Consider the following 17,758-nt stretch of genomic DNA (forward strand, 5'->3'; position numbering starts at 1 on the left):
AGCCACAGGACGGTTTAGTATTGTTGCGTGCTGCACGAGCCTCGAGAAGATAAGAGAGGATCCGTGCAGAAAGGCCATGGATATGCAAATGCACCCAGCCCCAGGCCCCGCCACGACGGAATCTCAGTAAACTTTTCTGAATAACCCAGGCAGCCAAAAAGAAAGCAAAGGAGGTTTTCCAAATATATTAGGGAAAATAAAACAACCAGCAAATTTGCTAGCCTATTAAAGTTTGGCTTCCCTGGCACTCGGCACGGTGGCTTTAGCACTGGGGCTCAACTGCATTTGTGTTTTCTTGCCCACGCACCCGACTCGTAATTGTCGTTTCTTTGCCTATTTTACATATTCGCAGCCGGTCTACCCCATTCTCTTTCTCCTGCTTCAGGACCATGCAGCCGGGCCTTTTAAAAGTCCCGTTTCCCTGTTCTTTTCACTTCTTGTATCCTCTTTTCTTTCTTTCCTCTTACACCTGGCTGGCTCCCTCAGGCTGAAGTATGGGGTCCGCACGACCCCCGTTTCCCAGACTCAACTCCCACGAGCTACACCTCTAGAGCGCAAACATCCAGAGAACAATCAAATTGGTTGCACTCGCCTGAACCAATACCCGCTTTTATTAACGTATCACCACTGGCACACCACGCCGACCGAAAGGCGCCGCCGTATTTGTTTGTTTGTCCACACGTTCCTTGACCCTAATCACCACCATGTCCGACTCAGAAAAAACACCGCTACCTTCAGAAAAGCCCAACGAAGAATTGCAAGGTGACATCGGCAACATCGATTCCCTCGACAACGACAACTTGGATCCTTCTTTGGACCCGATGTTGGACCCGGCCTTGGATGACAATTTGGACGACGGCTTGCACAACATGACCTCCGAGCCCAACGAGTTTTTCGATATGGACATGGACAAGGACGACGAGAAGCTACAACAAGATGAGCCTGTCAATGAGGAGACAAAGGCTGATGATGATAAAAAGGAGGAGAATGGCGCGGATACAAACACAAACCTAGACATGGACGTGGATCTCAACGTGGAAGCCAAGGACCAGGAGTCTGGCGAAACCGATAAAGAAGCCGAGAAGGCCGAGCCTGAATCAGCTGCTTCTCCAGCGGTCGAAAAGACCGAAAGCGAAGCTGAGAAGCCTGTTACGACTGAAGGCGAGAAGGAGAGTCGAAAAAATGCTCCTCGCATAGAAGACGACGAGCCAGAAATCAAGCAAGAGCCCGTTGCGACAGTAGAGAAGCATGAAAGTGACTCAGAGCTTGAGGAAGACGTGTTTGAGAAGTTGGGCGACTCTCGCCACTTGGACACTGACGACAAGTCTCGCATTCGCCAAACCCACGCCATAATAATCCCCTCCTACGCATCATGGTTCAATATGAAGAAGATTCACCAAATTGAGCGTGACTCGTTGCCTGAATTCTTCAACACGTCGCATCCCTCCAAGTCCCCTAAGATCTACGCCAACTACAGAAACTTCATGATCAACGTTTACAGGTTAAACCCTAATGAGTACTTGACATTGACGTCCTGTCGCCGAAACTTGGTTGGCGATGTGGGTACCTTGATGCGTGTTCACCGCTTCCTCACCAAATGGGGCCTCATAAACTACCAAGTGAACCCTCAGCTCAAACCCGCTTACGCTTTAGAGAAATTGCCTAACGGATCCCTGGTTGGATTACCATACACTGGCGACTTTCATGTACAATACGACACCCCCAGAGGTTTGTTCCCATTCGATACTTATAAGGTGAATCCAGAAAACGTGAATGCTGGAAAGCTAAAAGCTCTTCTTGCATCTGACCAAACACTCAATGGCTCATCGGATCACACTAATGATATCCTTACTGATGGCTTGGGACTAGATGATGAACCAGCACTGAAAAAGCGCAAGATTGAAGACGCGGTTGACGACAAATGGACCACGGAAGAGCTTTCGCTGCTTGTTCTTGGAATAAAAGAGGACAGGAATGACTGGTATAAAATTGCGAAGAGAGTTGGCAATGACAAGACACCTCAAGAATGTATCCTAAAATTCCTCGGTATGCCTTTGGAAGATCGGTACAACGCACTCGACACGAAAGACGAAAGCATAATTAAATATGCCGCGAACTTCCCCGTCTCGTCCATTGACAATCCAATCATTGGCAATCTTGTCTTCATGACAAATCTCGTCGACGCCGATGTCGTGAAAGCTGCTACGAAACGTGCTTCGGACTTGTTGGATCAGAAGTTTTTCGAAAGAGTCGAAAAGGCACAAGCCATTAAATCGGAGGCCGAAGACAAAAAGGAGAGCTCAGAGTCCAATGGCTCTGCAAACATTGACTCGGTTGACCCATCCCTCGGCGACGACTTGAAGCAAACTTTCGAAGCGTCTGAATCGAGCGACAATATCAAAGATGCCGCCACCGGTGTCTTGGGTGCCGTAGGTGGTCGCAGTCATTTATTTGCCAACTATGAGGAGAGGGAGATGCAGCGCTTGACATCAAGCATATTGAACAATGAGCTCACGAAACTCGACGTTAAAATGAACAAGGTTAATGAGCTCGAAAGGATTTTCCAGAGAGAAAGATCAAATTTGTCACGTCTTCAAAGTGAAATATTCTGCGACAGGCTTGCGTTGACAAGATCTACGGTCAACATCTCCAAGAAGCTAAATGAGGCGCTCGAGCTTCTCAAGTCTTCGAAAGCAGAGGAAGGCTCGGTGGCAGAAGACAAGGCACAAAACATTGAGGGAATCCTCAAGGAAGCCCAATCATTGCTTTATAAGCCTACGATACTGGCCTTTGAGGAGAAAGACTCGAAGACTGAGTCGCAAAGTAAGTCTGAAGAAAGTGACGAAAAGGCACAGGCGGCTGAATCTACGGTCAAGCCTTTGTCTATAAAGACGCCTCAATCCTTTAAGGTTTGGGTACCATAGCGGAAATTTGCGTAAGCATTGTTATTTCCGAAAATGATGAGTTCAGAAGAGGTGAGCACCTGAATCTTTCTCGGAATGCCGCACTCTTCTTCTTAGTGTAATATTAGTTTCATACAAAAGACAAACTTCATTTCGCGCCCCGCGTATCTCACACCTGCAATTACATACACATAACATCTTTTTCAATAGTAAGTATACTTGACACGTTGATCTAACATTCCAGGTAGGTAAGTCTGCTATCATGAGCAATTTTGAAGAGTCCACAGGGTTATTGAGTGATTTAGATGAGGGTGACGTGCTGAGCAATAGCACACCAAACATTAGCAAAATAGAAGCGAGTGGAAATGAATCTGCCATCGAGACAGCAGAATCTGGTGATATTAATGACATTTTGAAGCAAGATGAGATACAGAAAGCAATTGATCCTCCAGAGTTAAAGCGCTTTAATCTAGATGTTGAAAATAAGGCAGAAGAAGAAGAGAACGGAACTCAAGAAAGATCGTTCGATGAAACTGGCGAGCTTGGCGAGGAAATCGAATACTTATCCAATGCAGAAGAGGAACAGCAGGAGGAAGCATGGAATCACACCCCGCTTGAGGGCGAAATTTATGATGAGGACCAAGAAGAGCATGACAAGGACCAAGAAGGGTATGAAGATGACGCCCATGACGACAATGACAACGACAACGACAATGATGATTACGAAGACGTTGAACTAATCGGCTCAAGGCAGATATCGGTGGTCGAAATTGACAGTGAAGACGAGATCGAAAATCTTGAGGAAACCGAAGCTCTTACGAAAGAGGTCAATGGATCGCCCAGTACACACGATCGGGCCCTATCCCTTCAAAGTCCTATTATCGTCGAGGCGGGCGAAGCTAAGTATCTCTTGGTCGCTGAATCTGAAGATGCGGCCGAGTTTCCTCACCTTCAATGGCTTTTTGAGAGAGAGCAAATCGAATCTTGGCTGCTCTTCGACTTCCTCGACGCCCTACGCCAAAGTGATGTGTTTGAAGATTTGAGGCCACTAAACGATGACGATCTTTTAACTGTATCGTTTGACAATGTATTGACGGTTACGCTAGGGGATCATCGTATTTCTGATCTCGATCTTGCGGAGGTGCTACTAACCACGCAAAGTTACGTCATGAAAAGAAACAAAGATGAAACTCCACTCACACTAACCCTCAGTCTTGACGAGAGCCCAGTGACAATCCTTGATAGACTTTCTCGAGAGGTGGGACGCAAACGCTCCGTGTCTATGGATGAGGAAAGAAACGTGAAGCAATTGCGGCATTCTATGGAGTCATAAGTTGCTCCATTTGACTTTTTTTTTTTTTTTTTTTTTCTTTTTTTACTTTTAATTTAATTTGATGCTATGCTATAAAGATTGAGACCTATACACATATCGATTGATATGAAAATGTCTCAGGTAAGACATTATATAGTAACCTCAGTCAATGATGCCGCTTTCTCTTAAGCGAGAATATAAGCTTGGATCAATGTACTTTTGCAAGTTTGGCTCTCCACTTAAACCCTTCCGTTTCCTCGTTTTCATGACGAAATCTCTTGCCATTGACTCTCTTGGGACTGGCTTGAGTGATGGTAAAGGTACCGTCTTGTCAAGCGGGTCACCAGGAACCGTCTTCCATCTATCAAACTCAACTAAACACATTGCTTGACCTTGCGTTTGGAGTCTCATGTCAGTATCTAGCCCGACGGCATCTAGAACTGGAACAAACCCTTCTAATTCGTATAGTTGGGTTGCTGGAATTGGAGTTTCAGATACAACCCACCCTCTTCTTTTGTCCAAGATAACTTGAGCCGCTTGCAAACTGCGGGTGGTGCAAATGATGTTCACACGGTAAACAGGTTCGAGGAGGCGAGGGGCTGCCGTAAGCAAACCGGTATGAATTGCATTTCTTGTCATTGTGATTGTTTGTGCTCCATGGGTTCGAACACCCGAGCTGGCTAGAACCGCATCAAGGATCTTGAATTTGGTGTTTCTAATGGGCTCATCACATAACGGACCCTCCTCGATACCAAATTGGAAACCTTTGCTAATTGACTCCTGGTTGTTTTTTAGAAGCTCCTTGTCAGTCTCTCCATCAAAGGTATCATCAAGGAGAACTGAGGGCATTTGCTTATCGTGTGGTCCGAAAGCCCACAAGGATCTTGCAGCTAATGCATCCCAGCCATAGTCGTTTCTGAGCGTCTTAGCTAGGCTTCGTTGTGACTCTGATGGATCTATAAGGCCCTTTTGTACCGCTGAGCTGAAATTTTTATCATTCATTGGCTCGGCTGTGATGGAAATATGAGTCTTTTTGGAGGACCCATAGGTCGCGAGCTTAGTGGCAGAACGCTCAGAGCACGTCTCACTAAACTTTACCATTGGATCACTGATTTTTATGGAAAGATAGTCCTCGGAATAGTTTCTGAGATCGTGGAAAAAGCAGTCCAAATAGAGCTCACCAGGAGCGAGAACAACATGCTCACCACTATCTTCAAGTTTCACAACGGCTGCACCATATATTTCACTTAAATTTCGAAGACCTTCGACAAGCCTTGGCAAATCTGTAGGTTTCTCGGGCTCCACTGCAACTTTGAAAACAGACCTCTCTTGTGAACTGTTTCGATGAAACGGTTGCAACAAATTGGATTTAACACCATCACCAAAAAGGGAGGCAGTTTTTGACACATCATACTCATCGATGGACACATACGTTAACATACCCGCATTGACGTCACTTGTTCTCACCTTGTATCGACCAGCTGGAATCAGGAGGTTCTTTGCGATAAGTGATTTAGCATCGTTCTCCAAGGTGCTACCACTGACCACCTTGAGCTTATCTCCTGTCTTTAAAGTGCCTTTAATAATTTTCACGAGAGCACTTTGAGACTTGTAGTTTGCAGAGGAGGAGATTTTGATGACTTCTGCAACAACCAGGTTGTCGGGTATATTCGAAAGATTTGGAAAACGCGGATGAGACAGCGAGGGCTGTGGCAAGCTTCTTGCGATCAGACTAACTAGCCCCTTGGATGAGCCGAAGGTTTCGGAAAGTACCAATCGCAAAATTTCTTGTGGATCTTTCTCAAAGTAAGACTTCGGAAGATTTAGTCCGAAATTTTCCCACAAAAGCTTGGGAAGATCCTTGCTTTTTCTATCGGTGGTAATCGAATATGTGATGAGCTTATAGATAGGCTCTAATATGAAGTGTTCGAAAGTTCGTTTCCCGGCTCTTTTGTCCTTGGTGAACTTTCGAGTCTTCTCAATGTAATATATGTCACCCCAAAGGAGAGCGTAAAACTTCTCCAAGTTGGGGATACTAAAAGAAGCTAGCTCATTAGCATACCTGTCACTGAAAGACTTAAGGGTAAATGAAAGACGGAAGTTGTTCGATGAGAATATGACATTGTCCTCCAAAGGACTGATAAGTTTTTTCTGGGAATAGGTCAGGGCAAACTCATTATGGTATATGCAAGCGTTGATGTCATCTAGAACGTAGCGAATTTTCAAATAGAAGTCTGAAAGTTGCAAACGCTGCTCTATGATAAGACGGTCGATTTTATTGAAGACGACCACTATGGGTAAGTCTCGTTTGACGAGAGAAGTGATATAACGCTTATCGCGCTTAGTAAGCCCTTCCACTATGTCAATTACCAAAAGAGCTCCTTCTGCAGCATCTAGCATAGTTTGCACTTCTTCATCGAAGTCAGGGTGGCCCGGGCAATCTAGGAAGTTGACAACATACGATTTGTCGTCTAAATCTGACAATAAGAGAGTCATCGGGTGTGCAAAAATTGACATTCCACGTTTGCGTTCAAGCACATGAGTGTCCAAGTACCGTAATGGTTTGAATTCTTGGAGGTTTCTCTTGGTATTTGTCACCTCTGGATGGGTTTCTTGTACAAGCGCATCTATTAAGCTTGTTTTGCCGGAGTGCAAATTGCCCACCACAGCAACGTTTCTTATTCTTTCTGGGAGGTCATTGGCAAGTTGTAGCATATACTCTCGTGAGTATGTTGTAGTCGGTAGGTCCTCTTCGGTCTCAGCCTTGAACTCAACATGTAGCTTATTTTGCAGGACTGGCTGGATGACAGGCAGCTCCTCCGGCACTTGATTTGGATCTATAACGACCGTCTCGGCTCCTGCAAAACGCAGGTCAAACTCTTTCTGAACTAATGCCTGCTCTGTGGGTTCCTCACTCTCCTCAATGACATCCTCTTCTATTTCTTCATATTCAGCAGGATCATCAAGCTCTGAGGCAGATGAACCAGAATCTGAGTCATTGGCATCTCCTATGAAATTGCCAAACTCATCGTACAAGTCATCGTCATCTGAGTCCATGGTTGGTTTTAGTTGATATTCCTACATCGAGCGCGATGAACTAGTCGCATACTTATCAAGAGCCAGACAATATACTTCTACAACAAGTCAATGTCGTTATTACTATTGTTACAGAAACAGATTCCGTTGATGCTTATTTTAAACCTTTGCTTGATCACAGGCATTACGATAATGTCTGGTATTTTCTCAATTCAGTCAAGAGAGTCTTGAGCTGAACATCGGATACTTTGTTAGCCAAGCTGGGAATCAAAGACTTGGCCTCCTCGGCATCCTCACACTCCAAATTACCCAACTGTGCCAACTCAAATGGGTGTAGTGGCTCGGTGGCTTGACTGTTGAAATCGTTCAAAAGCTTTTCCACAGTTTCAGTGGAGAAGGAGTTCTTGAATCTGCTGAACGTTGAAAGGTAGTTCAAAGTTTTGTGAGTCACCTCATTTGAATTTGGTCCCGCTAATTCTATGTTGGCTATTTCGTCTTCTCTTTCATTCTCTTCATCATCTTCCTCGAACTGTCTAGCTTCCTGTTTGCTTTTTCTCTCCTTCAATGCAGCTCTTATCAAAAGTCTGGCTTCAGATAAATTTAGCGCTATGAGCTGTTCCTGCTCTCCGGAGTTGGTTATTTGTGTGAGTTGGAATTCTGGCCCTAGTTTTAACAAAGATGCATTTTCTTCATCGTCAATATTCTGACTTCTTGGCTTTCTCCTGCGGACTCCGAGAGCACTAGTACTGACGTTCATGATTGGAGATTGGGCTAGGTACTTCTTGAGTAGCTTCAACCAACGCTATTTTGACAGTCGTTGGTTATTTGTTTCGTGAGACTTTTCACGTCTATATCAGTTTTTTTGCGCGCGCACGACACGAGTCTACTATCTACATTTTGCAGCCAATATGATAATGCATCAATGATTATGATCGTAAATATCAGAACAATGTTTCAAAGCCGCTATTGGCTATGCCATTGCCGCCGGATTGGGCGAGTCAAGCGGAGTCTTGTGTGCGGCAGGCGTGGATTCGCTCACAAACGGATGCTTTAATGCCTCTTGCGGAGTCAACCGCTCAAGCGGATTGAAATTTAGGACTTTTGCTAAAAAGTCAACTAGCAAATGTCTATCATGCATCTCCCTATCTATCATCATTTGGGTCATCTTGCGGGAAGGCATCTTGTAATTGAGAATGATGTCCTTCAACAAACGGTCGTTGAAATATTCCTTGTTTGGTTGTTCCGCTCTGCGTACTTCGTCTTTGCCCTTTGTTTGCCTTAAAAATTCAAGATAGTCTTCGTGTGATTTGAGACGGTAGCTAGGCTTTCCGCTCGCATCCGAAGAAGGGCACTTTTCGAAATAGTTCATGGCATTACGACCCACCTCGATCATGTGTCTAGGAGGGTTACCAAGCATGTCTGTAATCTTGAAAATTTGATTGTACTCGGATGCTCCTGGGAACATGGGTAGCCCGAGGAATAGCTCACCGACAATGCAGCCGAGTGACCACATATCTATCGATTCAGTGTAAGGTAGACCCAATATGACTTCTGGAGATCTATAAAACCTCAGCTGAATGTATGAATAAATTGTCTGTCTGGTAAAACATGCACTTCCAAAATCGATCACTTTTATGTCTGGTTTGTCGGGTTGGCATAATAAAATGTTTTCTGGCTTGAGGTCGCAATGTATAATTTGTAGGTTCTTCAATTGTGCACAAGCCTCAAGCAATTGCTTAGTAAATGACTTCACCAACTTCATATTGAGCCCATTGAATTGATTTTGCTTGATGAGCTCATATAGATTGGAAGCCAAAATCTCAAACACCAAACAGAGGTGCTCCTTATGCATGAAGGTATCAAGAAGCGAGATAAATGTACTGCTTGAGCTGTTCTGATTGAGAAACTCTAGTAGCTTAACCTCCGAGAGTGACTGGTTGAGATAAGCCGGTTTCGACTTAATGACCTTGACAGCGACTACCGACTGATTGTTAAGATTCTGGCACTTCACAACTTGACCGAAGGTGCCAGACCCAAGGATGTCAAGAACCACGTATTTTCTACCCTCTTCAGTACCCAACATGTCGTTCACATATAAGATGTAGTCAGAATCGACATTATCGTAGCCATTGTTGAACTTTGGCTCCAGCGGCTTCGTAAGCACTCGCTTTGGGTTTGAAGTCTTGGAGTAACGGAACTTCTGAGGCTGACACATGGAATAAGACTCCGTCAAGTATACTGAGAGCGCATTCACTGGAGATATGTGGATGGAGTTGATCGAGCGTCTTCTGTATTTTGGTTGATGATGAACCTTCGGCTTGAGATCACTCTTTGATCGGACCTTCAGAATCTTGGGAGTCATCTTCACTGTGACAGGAGGTTGTGCGCCCAAAAATGAAGCTGACGGTGGAGCGTTGGCACCGTTGAAGTACCGAGAATGGAGAGGTGTCCGCTGGTAAGAATTGGCACCTGCAGCCACCGACGAACGACGAGCCGAGTTATAAGGCATCGATGGGGCAAACGGAAGCGACCCCTGGCCTGTGTTGGGCGGATAAAGGTGTGCATTAGCAGCGGAGGCGTTTTGCTGAAGGTTCATGGCATTTCCGTACGGATTGTACAACGGCCCGTCTACCGCCGCCGACATTCGTCTATCTGGCATATGATGAAGCAGCACTTCCTGGTTCGTATAGTAATGGTTGAACGGATTGTCTGCCCTCAGGGGAGGGTAGAAAACAGGCTGCTGAGAGTTCTGTTGCAGCGCAGCATTCTCATACGTTGTTTGGAGCTGATTTGCAAACGACGGCTGCTTCTTCTGTTGAAGCAACGAGAGCTGAGGCAGCTGCTGGGGCAGGTGGTTCATGGAGGTGCCCATGGGAGGTCCGCCCAACTGTGGGGCCATTTGCTGATTAGGGGAGTACCAAGGGTTCCTGAAGCCGGGCGGCTGCTCCGAGTCAGGACCCAATGACGAGCTTGCATTAGAAGTCAGACCCAACGACGCGTTCATGTTCTGGGGTCTGAAGGTATCGCCACTGGACGGCCACGGATCCTGGGACGCTTGCCTGTGGTTCGGGAAATTGAAGGACATAGGAGGGCCTATTCAACACTAGGTAATTTTGATTCAATTTTGAGGTGGGCTGAATGAGTATATTGAGGTGCCGGAGGTCTCTGCCTTGTTGGGGAGTCCAGAGGTTGGAATGCTGGACTGGTGGAGGCAGTATGGAGCGTAGTGCATAGGCGTGAGGTTGATAGTCTGGTCTGGTGTTTCCCGAGTGGGCGAATCGTGCAGGAAGGGGACAATGGCCCCAATCCACGCCTGTAATCTGCTCTTCAGGCGGAAGGACAATTTCAGAAGGCACGAGTTTTTTTTGGGAAATTCTCTTCAATTTTTCCTTGCAACCAAACTCCGATTTTCTCCGTTGTCTCATCCGCATGCCTCAGGTGAAGCCGCTTTCCGGATGTGGAGAGGTACATCCAGATCCAGAAAAGCGCCAGTGCATAGTATAAAGATCCCAATGGATCAGGAGGGGTGCGGGCTACTGTGAGGGGCTAGGAGATTGAGAGTGAATAATTCTTGCGTATGCGTGATTTGGACGTTACTTTGAAAAAAATCATCTTGTAGGTTTGCTCAGGGGCCGATAGCCGACGCCGCATACGGAGCTCCTTGTTAGGTGATTTCATATGAGATAGAGATCGACTTTTGAGAGATTGGCGCTGATATTTCACTTTCCAAATCAAGCCAGCAGTTTCATCTGAGTGTCTCCCAGCAGGTATAAATACAACGGAAGTTGCCGATATTTATTATGTGCCATGGGTGATGCTCTCAATATGCGCTTTGCCAATCCTTCCGTTAGAGTTGCCCACTGATGTGGTCATAAAACGGCTTCCGAAGCTTATTTTTTGATGTAAGCCTCATCTTCTTTGATGGGTGTCCAGGTGCCAATAATGACAAGGTCTCACGACGGAGTGTGCTTATGAACCATAGATGTGCTCTAATTTAGACCCATCATGATCACTAGATCTCTGCAGCTTGGTGGTTAAAGCTGTCACGTCGTCATCACTCTGAAAGTCCTCATTCACCCCTCGGTACTCTTCTTTGGCAGTTCCAGTTCCTTAGACCTTTTGCGGTGGTCACGAACCATCATAATCGAATATCGCCACATTCCAAATGAACCTGCCAACACTCAACACAACCCCTCCCTACAATCTTCTCTTTATACTTTTATTGTATGTACAAGATTCCAGCTTGTCTGGCCCGGTCATTAACTTGTCATTATCCCTCAAGCAGCCATGGGCTCCTCGCCATAGTTGGGCGCTATGTTGGGCTGCGCAAAAGCCCTTTGCAACATCATACCAGCACCTTCGATGATACCCAAGAAACAGGCACAAGTGATGGCAGAGTTCCTCGTGGCCTTCCAGCCTCCTCTGATGGCCAAAGCACCACCGGTGAAGAAACCAGCAATGATGGCGTTCCATGCATCTTCCTTCTTTCTGGCACCTTTGACGGCACAGTCGAATGTGGAGAAAAGGCCTCCCCATACACCGAAGTTACCTCCGACAACGGGTGCTCTGGTCCTACTGGCGGCAAAGGCTCCGTATGCTCTTTCTCCGTATGGAGAGTTACGGAAACCCTTGATACCGTGCCAGATCAAACCACCGAAGGCACCCATAGCAAAGGCACCTCCAAAATCACTAACGATCACGATCGGGCAAGGATCTCTCGTATGGTCAGACATGATCTTCTATGGTCTTCTTGTTCGGTTATATATTTTTCAGACGTTTTTTTCGGTCTCAGCTTTTTGCTTGTTCATGCAGGGGACCTCTGACTCGGCCATCCTCGATGGCCATAAAACCAAAAGATAACACCCAATCGTATAAAATTTTTAACATTTTGTAAAACTCTCCACGATTATAGACATTGTGATGTTCGTAAACAAGCTTGTTTGTCTTTCGCAGTTAGTGGGGTTGCTCGCATAATGCAAAGGTTGCCCTTACCAACAGAAGATTGACCCACCTGAGATTAAACGATGGTATGCAATCTGACAAATCATTTCCCGGGGGGATATCTCTTCAAATTGAGAGTTTAGTCAAATCAATTTTTTGCTTCCTTCTCGCTTCCTGAGGCACACAACCAACGGTTCGTTGATATCAAGGTACTTTCAACGAAGAAAGGAACGACCAAATAAGTGGAATTACATTTTGTGGTAAAAAGTTTAAGTCTCTGTTCAAATTTAGAAATTCTCATGCTGCCGAGTTTTTATGTGTTTGAAAGCATACGTAAATATGTGCGCTTTTGAATTTTGCATCCAAAAACCGGAATACATTGTGGATTTGCGTGCGCATCTAATGTATACTCTATATATATGTATATGATTTATTCCTCGGTTCTGGAGACATCGAAGAGTAATTCCTCTTGGTCCTCAGGACCATCTATCTTGGAGCTTTTGCTCGGATCGTCTGCCTTCCTCACCTTTTCTTGTTGTACACTCAAACCCTCGTTACTTGAGGATTCTTTGTTTGAGGCCTGCTCATTTTTAATCCAAGAGTCTTCTTCCTCATCACCAACAACAAAGTTGCCCAAGTTCTCTTCCGTTTTTCCAAGCGTCTGGAGCTCGAAATGGTTCTCATCTATAAGTGGCCCCGTGAAGACCTTCTTACCCCAGGTTTTATATCCCACTGCCGCCAATGAGGCCAAGCAGAGCAAGACAGCGAAAGCGTAATTCATATTGGACCACGTCAAACCCTTGATGACTGGTGGCATGCAAAGTATGAAAAATGAGATGAATACCCAGAACACAGATATGCCGTTAACAACCCAACCAAAAGACCGAAGTCTGAATGCAGCACCCTTGATCTTTTGTCTTTTGTTAAGCATCAAGCAAAGAATTGGAATGCCATTGGCCAAAGCTAAAGAGACGACAGATGCGCCCATGAAGGCATTGAATGCTGAGGGAGATACTAACGCCAAAAGCGAAAATGTACCACAGACACCCATAGATAAAAAGAGTGCATTTTTAGGCACGATGGCATCCTCGACAGAATCAACGCTTGTCCAAATGTCTTTAAAAGGAAGGCCTCCATCTCTCGCAAATGCATACGTTGATCTTGATGCAGTTGTCACGGAGCCAATAGCTTGGAACATGACAGTACCAACTAAAAGAAGGATCAACAAAAACGAGACAAGGTAGGATTGGGTAGCTGATTTGAAAATCAAGTCAATGGGCATAATTTCCGGTGTTTCGTCAAGAATGACTGTGAGTGCTGGCAAAATGAGAAGAATAGGAACAATAAAGATCAAGCCCTGAAACACAGCCATGCAAATAGCACTCACAGCACCTCTAGGCATATTTCTTTCGGGATTTCTCACCTCATCGGTCATAGAGAAAAGCATACCGTAGCCTGTGAGTGTGAATGAAGAGCTTTGAAGGCCCACCATGAAAGCGACAGGGTCGGGCCACCCGGATCTGGAATTGTCAAAGTTTGTGAAAGTGTGGGTCGCTGAGTTGGTCTTTTTGGAAAAAATGAGGAGTATGATGTCAATCATGAGAACAGTGCCGATGGACCATATGATGCACATTTTGTTAATGTAGTCCAAGTACCCTGAGAACTTGAAATTGACAAAACCCACAAATGTGAGGAGGATAAAGTAAACGGCAAGCACAAGAAGAGTATCCTCCTTATAATAAACGTCCTTGAGTCCAAAAATCGAAAGAATAAATTGGGATCCCGAAAACATGATGCTCACGGCATATGTCCAGTTGCCGATGATGAGGAACCAGCCTGTGAACCAGGAACTCACCGATGAGTACTTATCGTTACTCAAGATAGCACTGAAATGATAAACACCACCGGAGGTGGGGTACTTTGATATAATTTCACTAAGACTCAACACCACACAGATGCTGAAGAAACCCACGACAAGCCAGCCATAGAGCATAGTGACATTACCACCATCGACCAACGATATCCACAAAGTGGAAGACAAACCAAATGGAACACCAACCAACGAAAAACCAAGTCCGACAATGGAAATCACAGTGAGCTTACGCTCAAGCTGCTGCTTATACATGAAGTGTTCCACATGCTCTTCTTCATTATCATCTTGTAGGAGATGACTTACCAAGTGAGCAGGGGCCGAGTCACGTATGAGTTGAAAGCCGCTTTCGTAGTACGAAGGCGGCAGCGAACTGTTCACGTCGGTGGACATGAGAAAAAGAGGCGTCCCAACTTGAGCTTTTCAGTCTATTAAGTAGCTTGCGGAGGAAATGCGATAATTCGGTTAAGCGCAGTAACCCATAAACGTAAGTTAGTGTACGTGGGGCTAAATATATGCACGTCGAACCTCTAAAGCCTACAGATGCCTAGCAGTGGGAAGTCTATTAGGATTGAAAGCCGGTTTGCAAATTTCTTAGCTTCTAACGCAGGTGTTTGTCAAGACGCAGGCTAGACAGTTTGTTTCTATTTTTTTTTTTTTTTTTCTCGCAGGCGAACTCGGACAGTGGCATTTACGCAGGGTTCATTGGACCATAGCCGATGCTGGGGGAAAGAGCTCACAACGCGGAAAATGCTCAACACGTTTGAATTGATTTTATTCAAAATCAAATTCACTGCCCGAATCGTCCTCCTCGGCTTCGTCGGCTTTCTTCTTCAAAACCGGCATGGCTATGCTGTCACTAGTCCGTAAAAGAACACTGTGCAAGTTGCTGACCCTGCCGAGAAGGCCGCCCACAGGCTTATACTTTTCGTCGACAAGGTACAGAATGACGTCGTTGATGTTTCGGAGAATTTCCAGGGTTTTCCAGTCCGTGAAGCCGACAACTATATGGATGCAAAATCCCCCTGCTGGAGGAATATAGTAGGTGTTTCCTGTGATGGCCTTAACCTGACTTCTCACGTACTTGGGGTCAACTCGCTGCTCTCTCTTTCCGTGCGTTCTGAGGCCAGGTTCTGGCTTTGCCATCTGGACAACGAAGGGAACTTTCTTGTTTCTGGCGTAGAATTGGGGTCCTAGAACATCTGGCAACTTCTTGTGAATACGAGCATCTGCTAGGATCAAATCGTTCTCTTTGAAAAGCCTGATGAGAGCTTTCTTGCTATGTCCAAACAGTTTAGCTTTGGTGAAGGAGATGATCTGACGGAAGAGGTCCTCAGTAGGCAGATCTTTCTTTTGTAGCTCATCCTTGTAGAAGTTGACAGGATCGTTCGTTATAAGACACATCCGTCTCTCATCTATATCATGCAATTTGTGAGTCAAGGGAATGATTCTGGGTGTTTGGTCATTTTCCTTCACGAGATGGATCTTAGTGTTGAGCACTAGATACAAGGCTTCGTGATGGTGCTCATCGGCGGATTTTGCATGAGCTGCCAAACCCTTTATAGACCTCTTGGCCTCTTCCCTGGCCTCATCGCCAAGAAGGAACATTCTATGTTGGGAATTTTCTCGAAATCTGGGGTGCTGTCTCGGAGAATTTGCACCTAATCTCATCACAGCGTCTGGCCTGTAGATAGCCTGTATCAGCCCCACAGTCTTTAAGACAGATCCATACCACAACTTCTTTTCAACAGAGGAGCACTGCCTCACCAATACTTCCAAAAAGTGCCCAAGCTGCTTTAAACGTCATGTACATCAATTTTCCTGGCTTTTTATCGCTGTATCTTAGCACCGGGCTAGGATCACTCTTTCAAACCCAGAACGTGTTAACTCCCTCCATTTCCAACAACGAGGGCGTTTCCCCTATTGATCAAACCTGGGGGCCTCCATCGGATTTTGTTAAACCAGAGGCAATCGTTCTTTGGCATGGCTTGGGCGATAACTACAACTCTCTGGGTATGCGCCATGTGAAGGAAACTATTAACCAACTCATGCCTGAGGTTTATGTTCACAACGTGGCGGTGGATCTTGATCCTTCTATTGATGAGAGACGCTCCATGATGGGTGACGCAAATGTGGAGTTAGACTTGGTCTGTGAGGAATTGAGCAAAGTTCCCGAATTGCAACACGGTTTCGCAGCCATGGGGTTCTCTCAAGGAGGCCTATTCTTAAGAGCTTTGGTAGAAAGATGCTCAAATGTGTCAGTTCTGACGCTTGTCACATTTGGCTCACCACATATGGGTGTCCTGGAGCTTCCTATGTGTGCCGATAAGAATGACTGGCTTTGTAAGAAGAGGAACGAGATTTTGAAGAAGCAGGTGTGGTATGACACAATTCAAAAGTCAATCATTCCAGCTCAATACTTCAGGGCTACCTCGGACTACGACCGCTATTTGAAGCACCTGAATTTCCTCGCTGATATCAACAATGAGCGCAGCGATTCTTTTAGTGTGGCGGCCAAAGAGAGATTTTCTAAATTGAGGAAATTGGTGTTGATCAAATTCACCGAGGATACCACACTTGTACCCAAGGAGAGTGCTTTCTTTCAAGAGGTAGACCCCTTGGGAGGCTATATCGTGGATATGCGCCAAACAAGACTTTACAAGGAAGATCTCATAGGCTTGAGACAACTACACAAAGAGGATAAGATTGACTTTCTTACCGTGGAAGATAATCACATGAGGTTTCTGGACGCATTTTTGGTTGATATAATCAGCAAATACTTCATGAATGGATTATAGAGCAGGTCTCTATATTGGTGTACGGGTGCATATATGTAACATTTGATCTCACTTAACGTATTTTCATTTAATAATGTCAGATCGAGTGGCAAGATTGGCCGAACTCAGAAGACAGCGAAATGGCCAGCCAAATCAGGACGTGAATTCAAGTTCTGTGAACGCTCTGGCACCAGAAACAGGGCACCAAAGCATTGGTAGTGCTACTGAAACGCTATCAGCTCTTCCTAATGAGACGCAAGAGCCCAAACATGAGGCATCCGATGATGCTATGGAAGAGGACAATGGCTATAATAGTGATTTGAAGCGTGACATTGCTCCATTACTTGCGAAGGCCGAAAGAAAGACTGATGCTGCTTTGAATAGATTGATTTTAAAGAGGTATCAAGATTCACAGCAGCAGGCTGCACAGGCACAAGAGATCCCCAAGACATAATTGGGATGCAAGCATGTTGAAGATGAATTTGATACAAGATCAATATAATGGCATCATTTTGAGGCTACATATTAGCAGAGGAATGCTTAAAGAATGCTTCTTGTGCATTTCAATATGATACACCATTCCGGTAATCTGAAGTTACAACCTGACAGCAGTTGATTCGTCTGAAGTTCACATAGATACAATTCTGATGGCCCAAGGTGTCCCATGGGTTAACTCACCACATTGGTTGCAAAATACGTAAACCACTGATGGAACCGTGAATTATCAATATGAGATCCGAATAACTCGATCCGACAACAACAAACAAAAGGCAAACATAAAATTTCTTCTTTTTTTTACCAAAAATTCAAGGTTAATTAACTAGATTACCAGCGTAGACTGTAGCGACGAAGCGTTTAGGGCGCGCAGCCTTCCTGTTTGGGCAGTCGAGGGCCTCCAATGAGATCGCAGAATTCGCAC

General features: G+C 45.3%; 9 protein-coding genes across 9 annotated transcripts; 3 read left to right on the forward strand and 6 right to left on the reverse strand.

Annotated features, from left to right (window-relative positions):
• Positions 1 to 704: 704 nt before the first annotated feature.
• On the forward strand, positions 705 to 4,236 carry C7M61_000437 (uncharacterized protein; the record flags this gene model as incomplete). Its single annotated transcript, XM_024855882.1, has 2 exons — positions 705 to 2,909; positions 3,148 to 4,236. The coding sequence occupies 2 exons, from the start codon at positions 705 to 707 to the stop codon at positions 4,234 to 4,236; spliced, it is 3,294 nt and encodes a 1,097-aa protein (XP_024715481.1).
• Positions 4,237 to 4,377: 141 nt separating this feature from the next.
• Positions 4,378 to 7,272, reverse strand: SNU114 (U5 snRNP GTPase; the record flags this gene model as incomplete). The annotated part of the gene is made up of 1 exon (XM_024855883.1): positions 4,378 to 7,272. One exon carries the CDS (start codon positions 7,270 to 7,272, stop codon positions 4,378 to 4,380), a length of 2,895 nt encoding a protein of 964 aa, XP_024715482.1.
• A 163-nt stretch (positions 7,273 to 7,435) lies between these two features.
• Positions 7,436 to 8,008, reverse strand: RPB4 (DNA-directed RNA polymerase II subunit; the record flags this gene model as incomplete). Its single annotated transcript, XM_024855884.1, has 1 exon — positions 7,436 to 8,008. One exon carries the CDS (start codon positions 8,006 to 8,008, stop codon positions 7,436 to 7,438), a length of 573 nt encoding a protein of 190 aa, XP_024715483.1.
• Positions 8,009 to 8,221: 213 nt separating this feature from the next.
• Positions 8,222 to 10,336, reverse strand: YAK1 (serine/threonine protein kinase; the record flags this gene model as incomplete). Its single annotated transcript, XM_024855885.1, has 1 exon — positions 8,222 to 10,336. The coding sequence occupies one exon, from the start codon at positions 10,334 to 10,336 to the stop codon at positions 8,222 to 8,224; it is 2,115 nt and encodes a 704-aa protein (XP_024715484.1).
• A 1,192-nt stretch (positions 10,337 to 11,528) lies between these two features.
• TIM17 (protein transporter) lies at positions 11,529 to 11,984 on the reverse strand (the record flags this gene model as incomplete). The annotated part of the gene is made up of 1 exon (XM_024855886.1): positions 11,529 to 11,984. The coding sequence occupies one exon, from the start codon at positions 11,982 to 11,984 to the stop codon at positions 11,529 to 11,531; it is 456 nt and encodes a 151-aa protein (XP_024715485.1).
• Positions 11,985 to 12,622: 638 nt separating this feature from the next.
• On the reverse strand, positions 12,623 to 14,455 carry TPO5 (Tpo5p; the record flags this gene model as incomplete). Its single annotated transcript, XM_024855887.1, has 1 exon — positions 12,623 to 14,455. One exon carries the CDS (start codon positions 14,453 to 14,455, stop codon positions 12,623 to 12,625), a length of 1,833 nt encoding a protein of 610 aa, XP_024715486.1.
• A 381-nt stretch (positions 14,456 to 14,836) lies between these two features.
• Positions 14,837 to 15,670, reverse strand: C7M61_000443 (uncharacterized protein; the record flags this gene model as incomplete). The annotated part of the gene is made up of 1 exon (XM_024855888.1): positions 14,837 to 15,670. The coding sequence occupies one exon, from the start codon at positions 15,668 to 15,670 to the stop codon at positions 14,837 to 14,839; it is 834 nt and encodes a 277-aa protein (XP_024715487.1).
• A 197-nt stretch (positions 15,671 to 15,867) lies between these two features.
• C7M61_000444 (uncharacterized protein) lies at positions 15,868 to 16,860 on the forward strand (the record flags this gene model as incomplete). Its single annotated transcript, XM_024855889.1, has 1 exon — positions 15,868 to 16,860. One exon carries the CDS (start codon positions 15,868 to 15,870, stop codon positions 16,858 to 16,860), a length of 993 nt encoding a protein of 330 aa, XP_024715488.1.
• A 73-nt stretch (positions 16,861 to 16,933) lies between these two features.
• Positions 16,934 to 17,293, forward strand: C7M61_000445 (uncharacterized protein; the record flags this gene model as incomplete). Its single annotated transcript, XM_024855890.1, has 1 exon — positions 16,934 to 17,293. One exon carries the CDS (start codon positions 16,934 to 16,936, stop codon positions 17,291 to 17,293), a length of 360 nt encoding a protein of 119 aa, XP_024715489.1.
• Between the last annotated feature and the right edge of the window lie 465 nt (positions 17,294 to 17,758).

The sequence above is a fragment of the Candidozyma pseudohaemuli genome (genome assembly GCF_003013735.1).
Source record: "Candidozyma pseudohaemuli strain B12108 chromosome Unknown scaffold00001, whole genome shotgun sequence".
Lineage (NCBI taxonomy): Eukaryota > Fungi > Ascomycota > Pichiomycetes > Serinales > Metschnikowiaceae > Candidozyma > Candidozyma pseudohaemuli.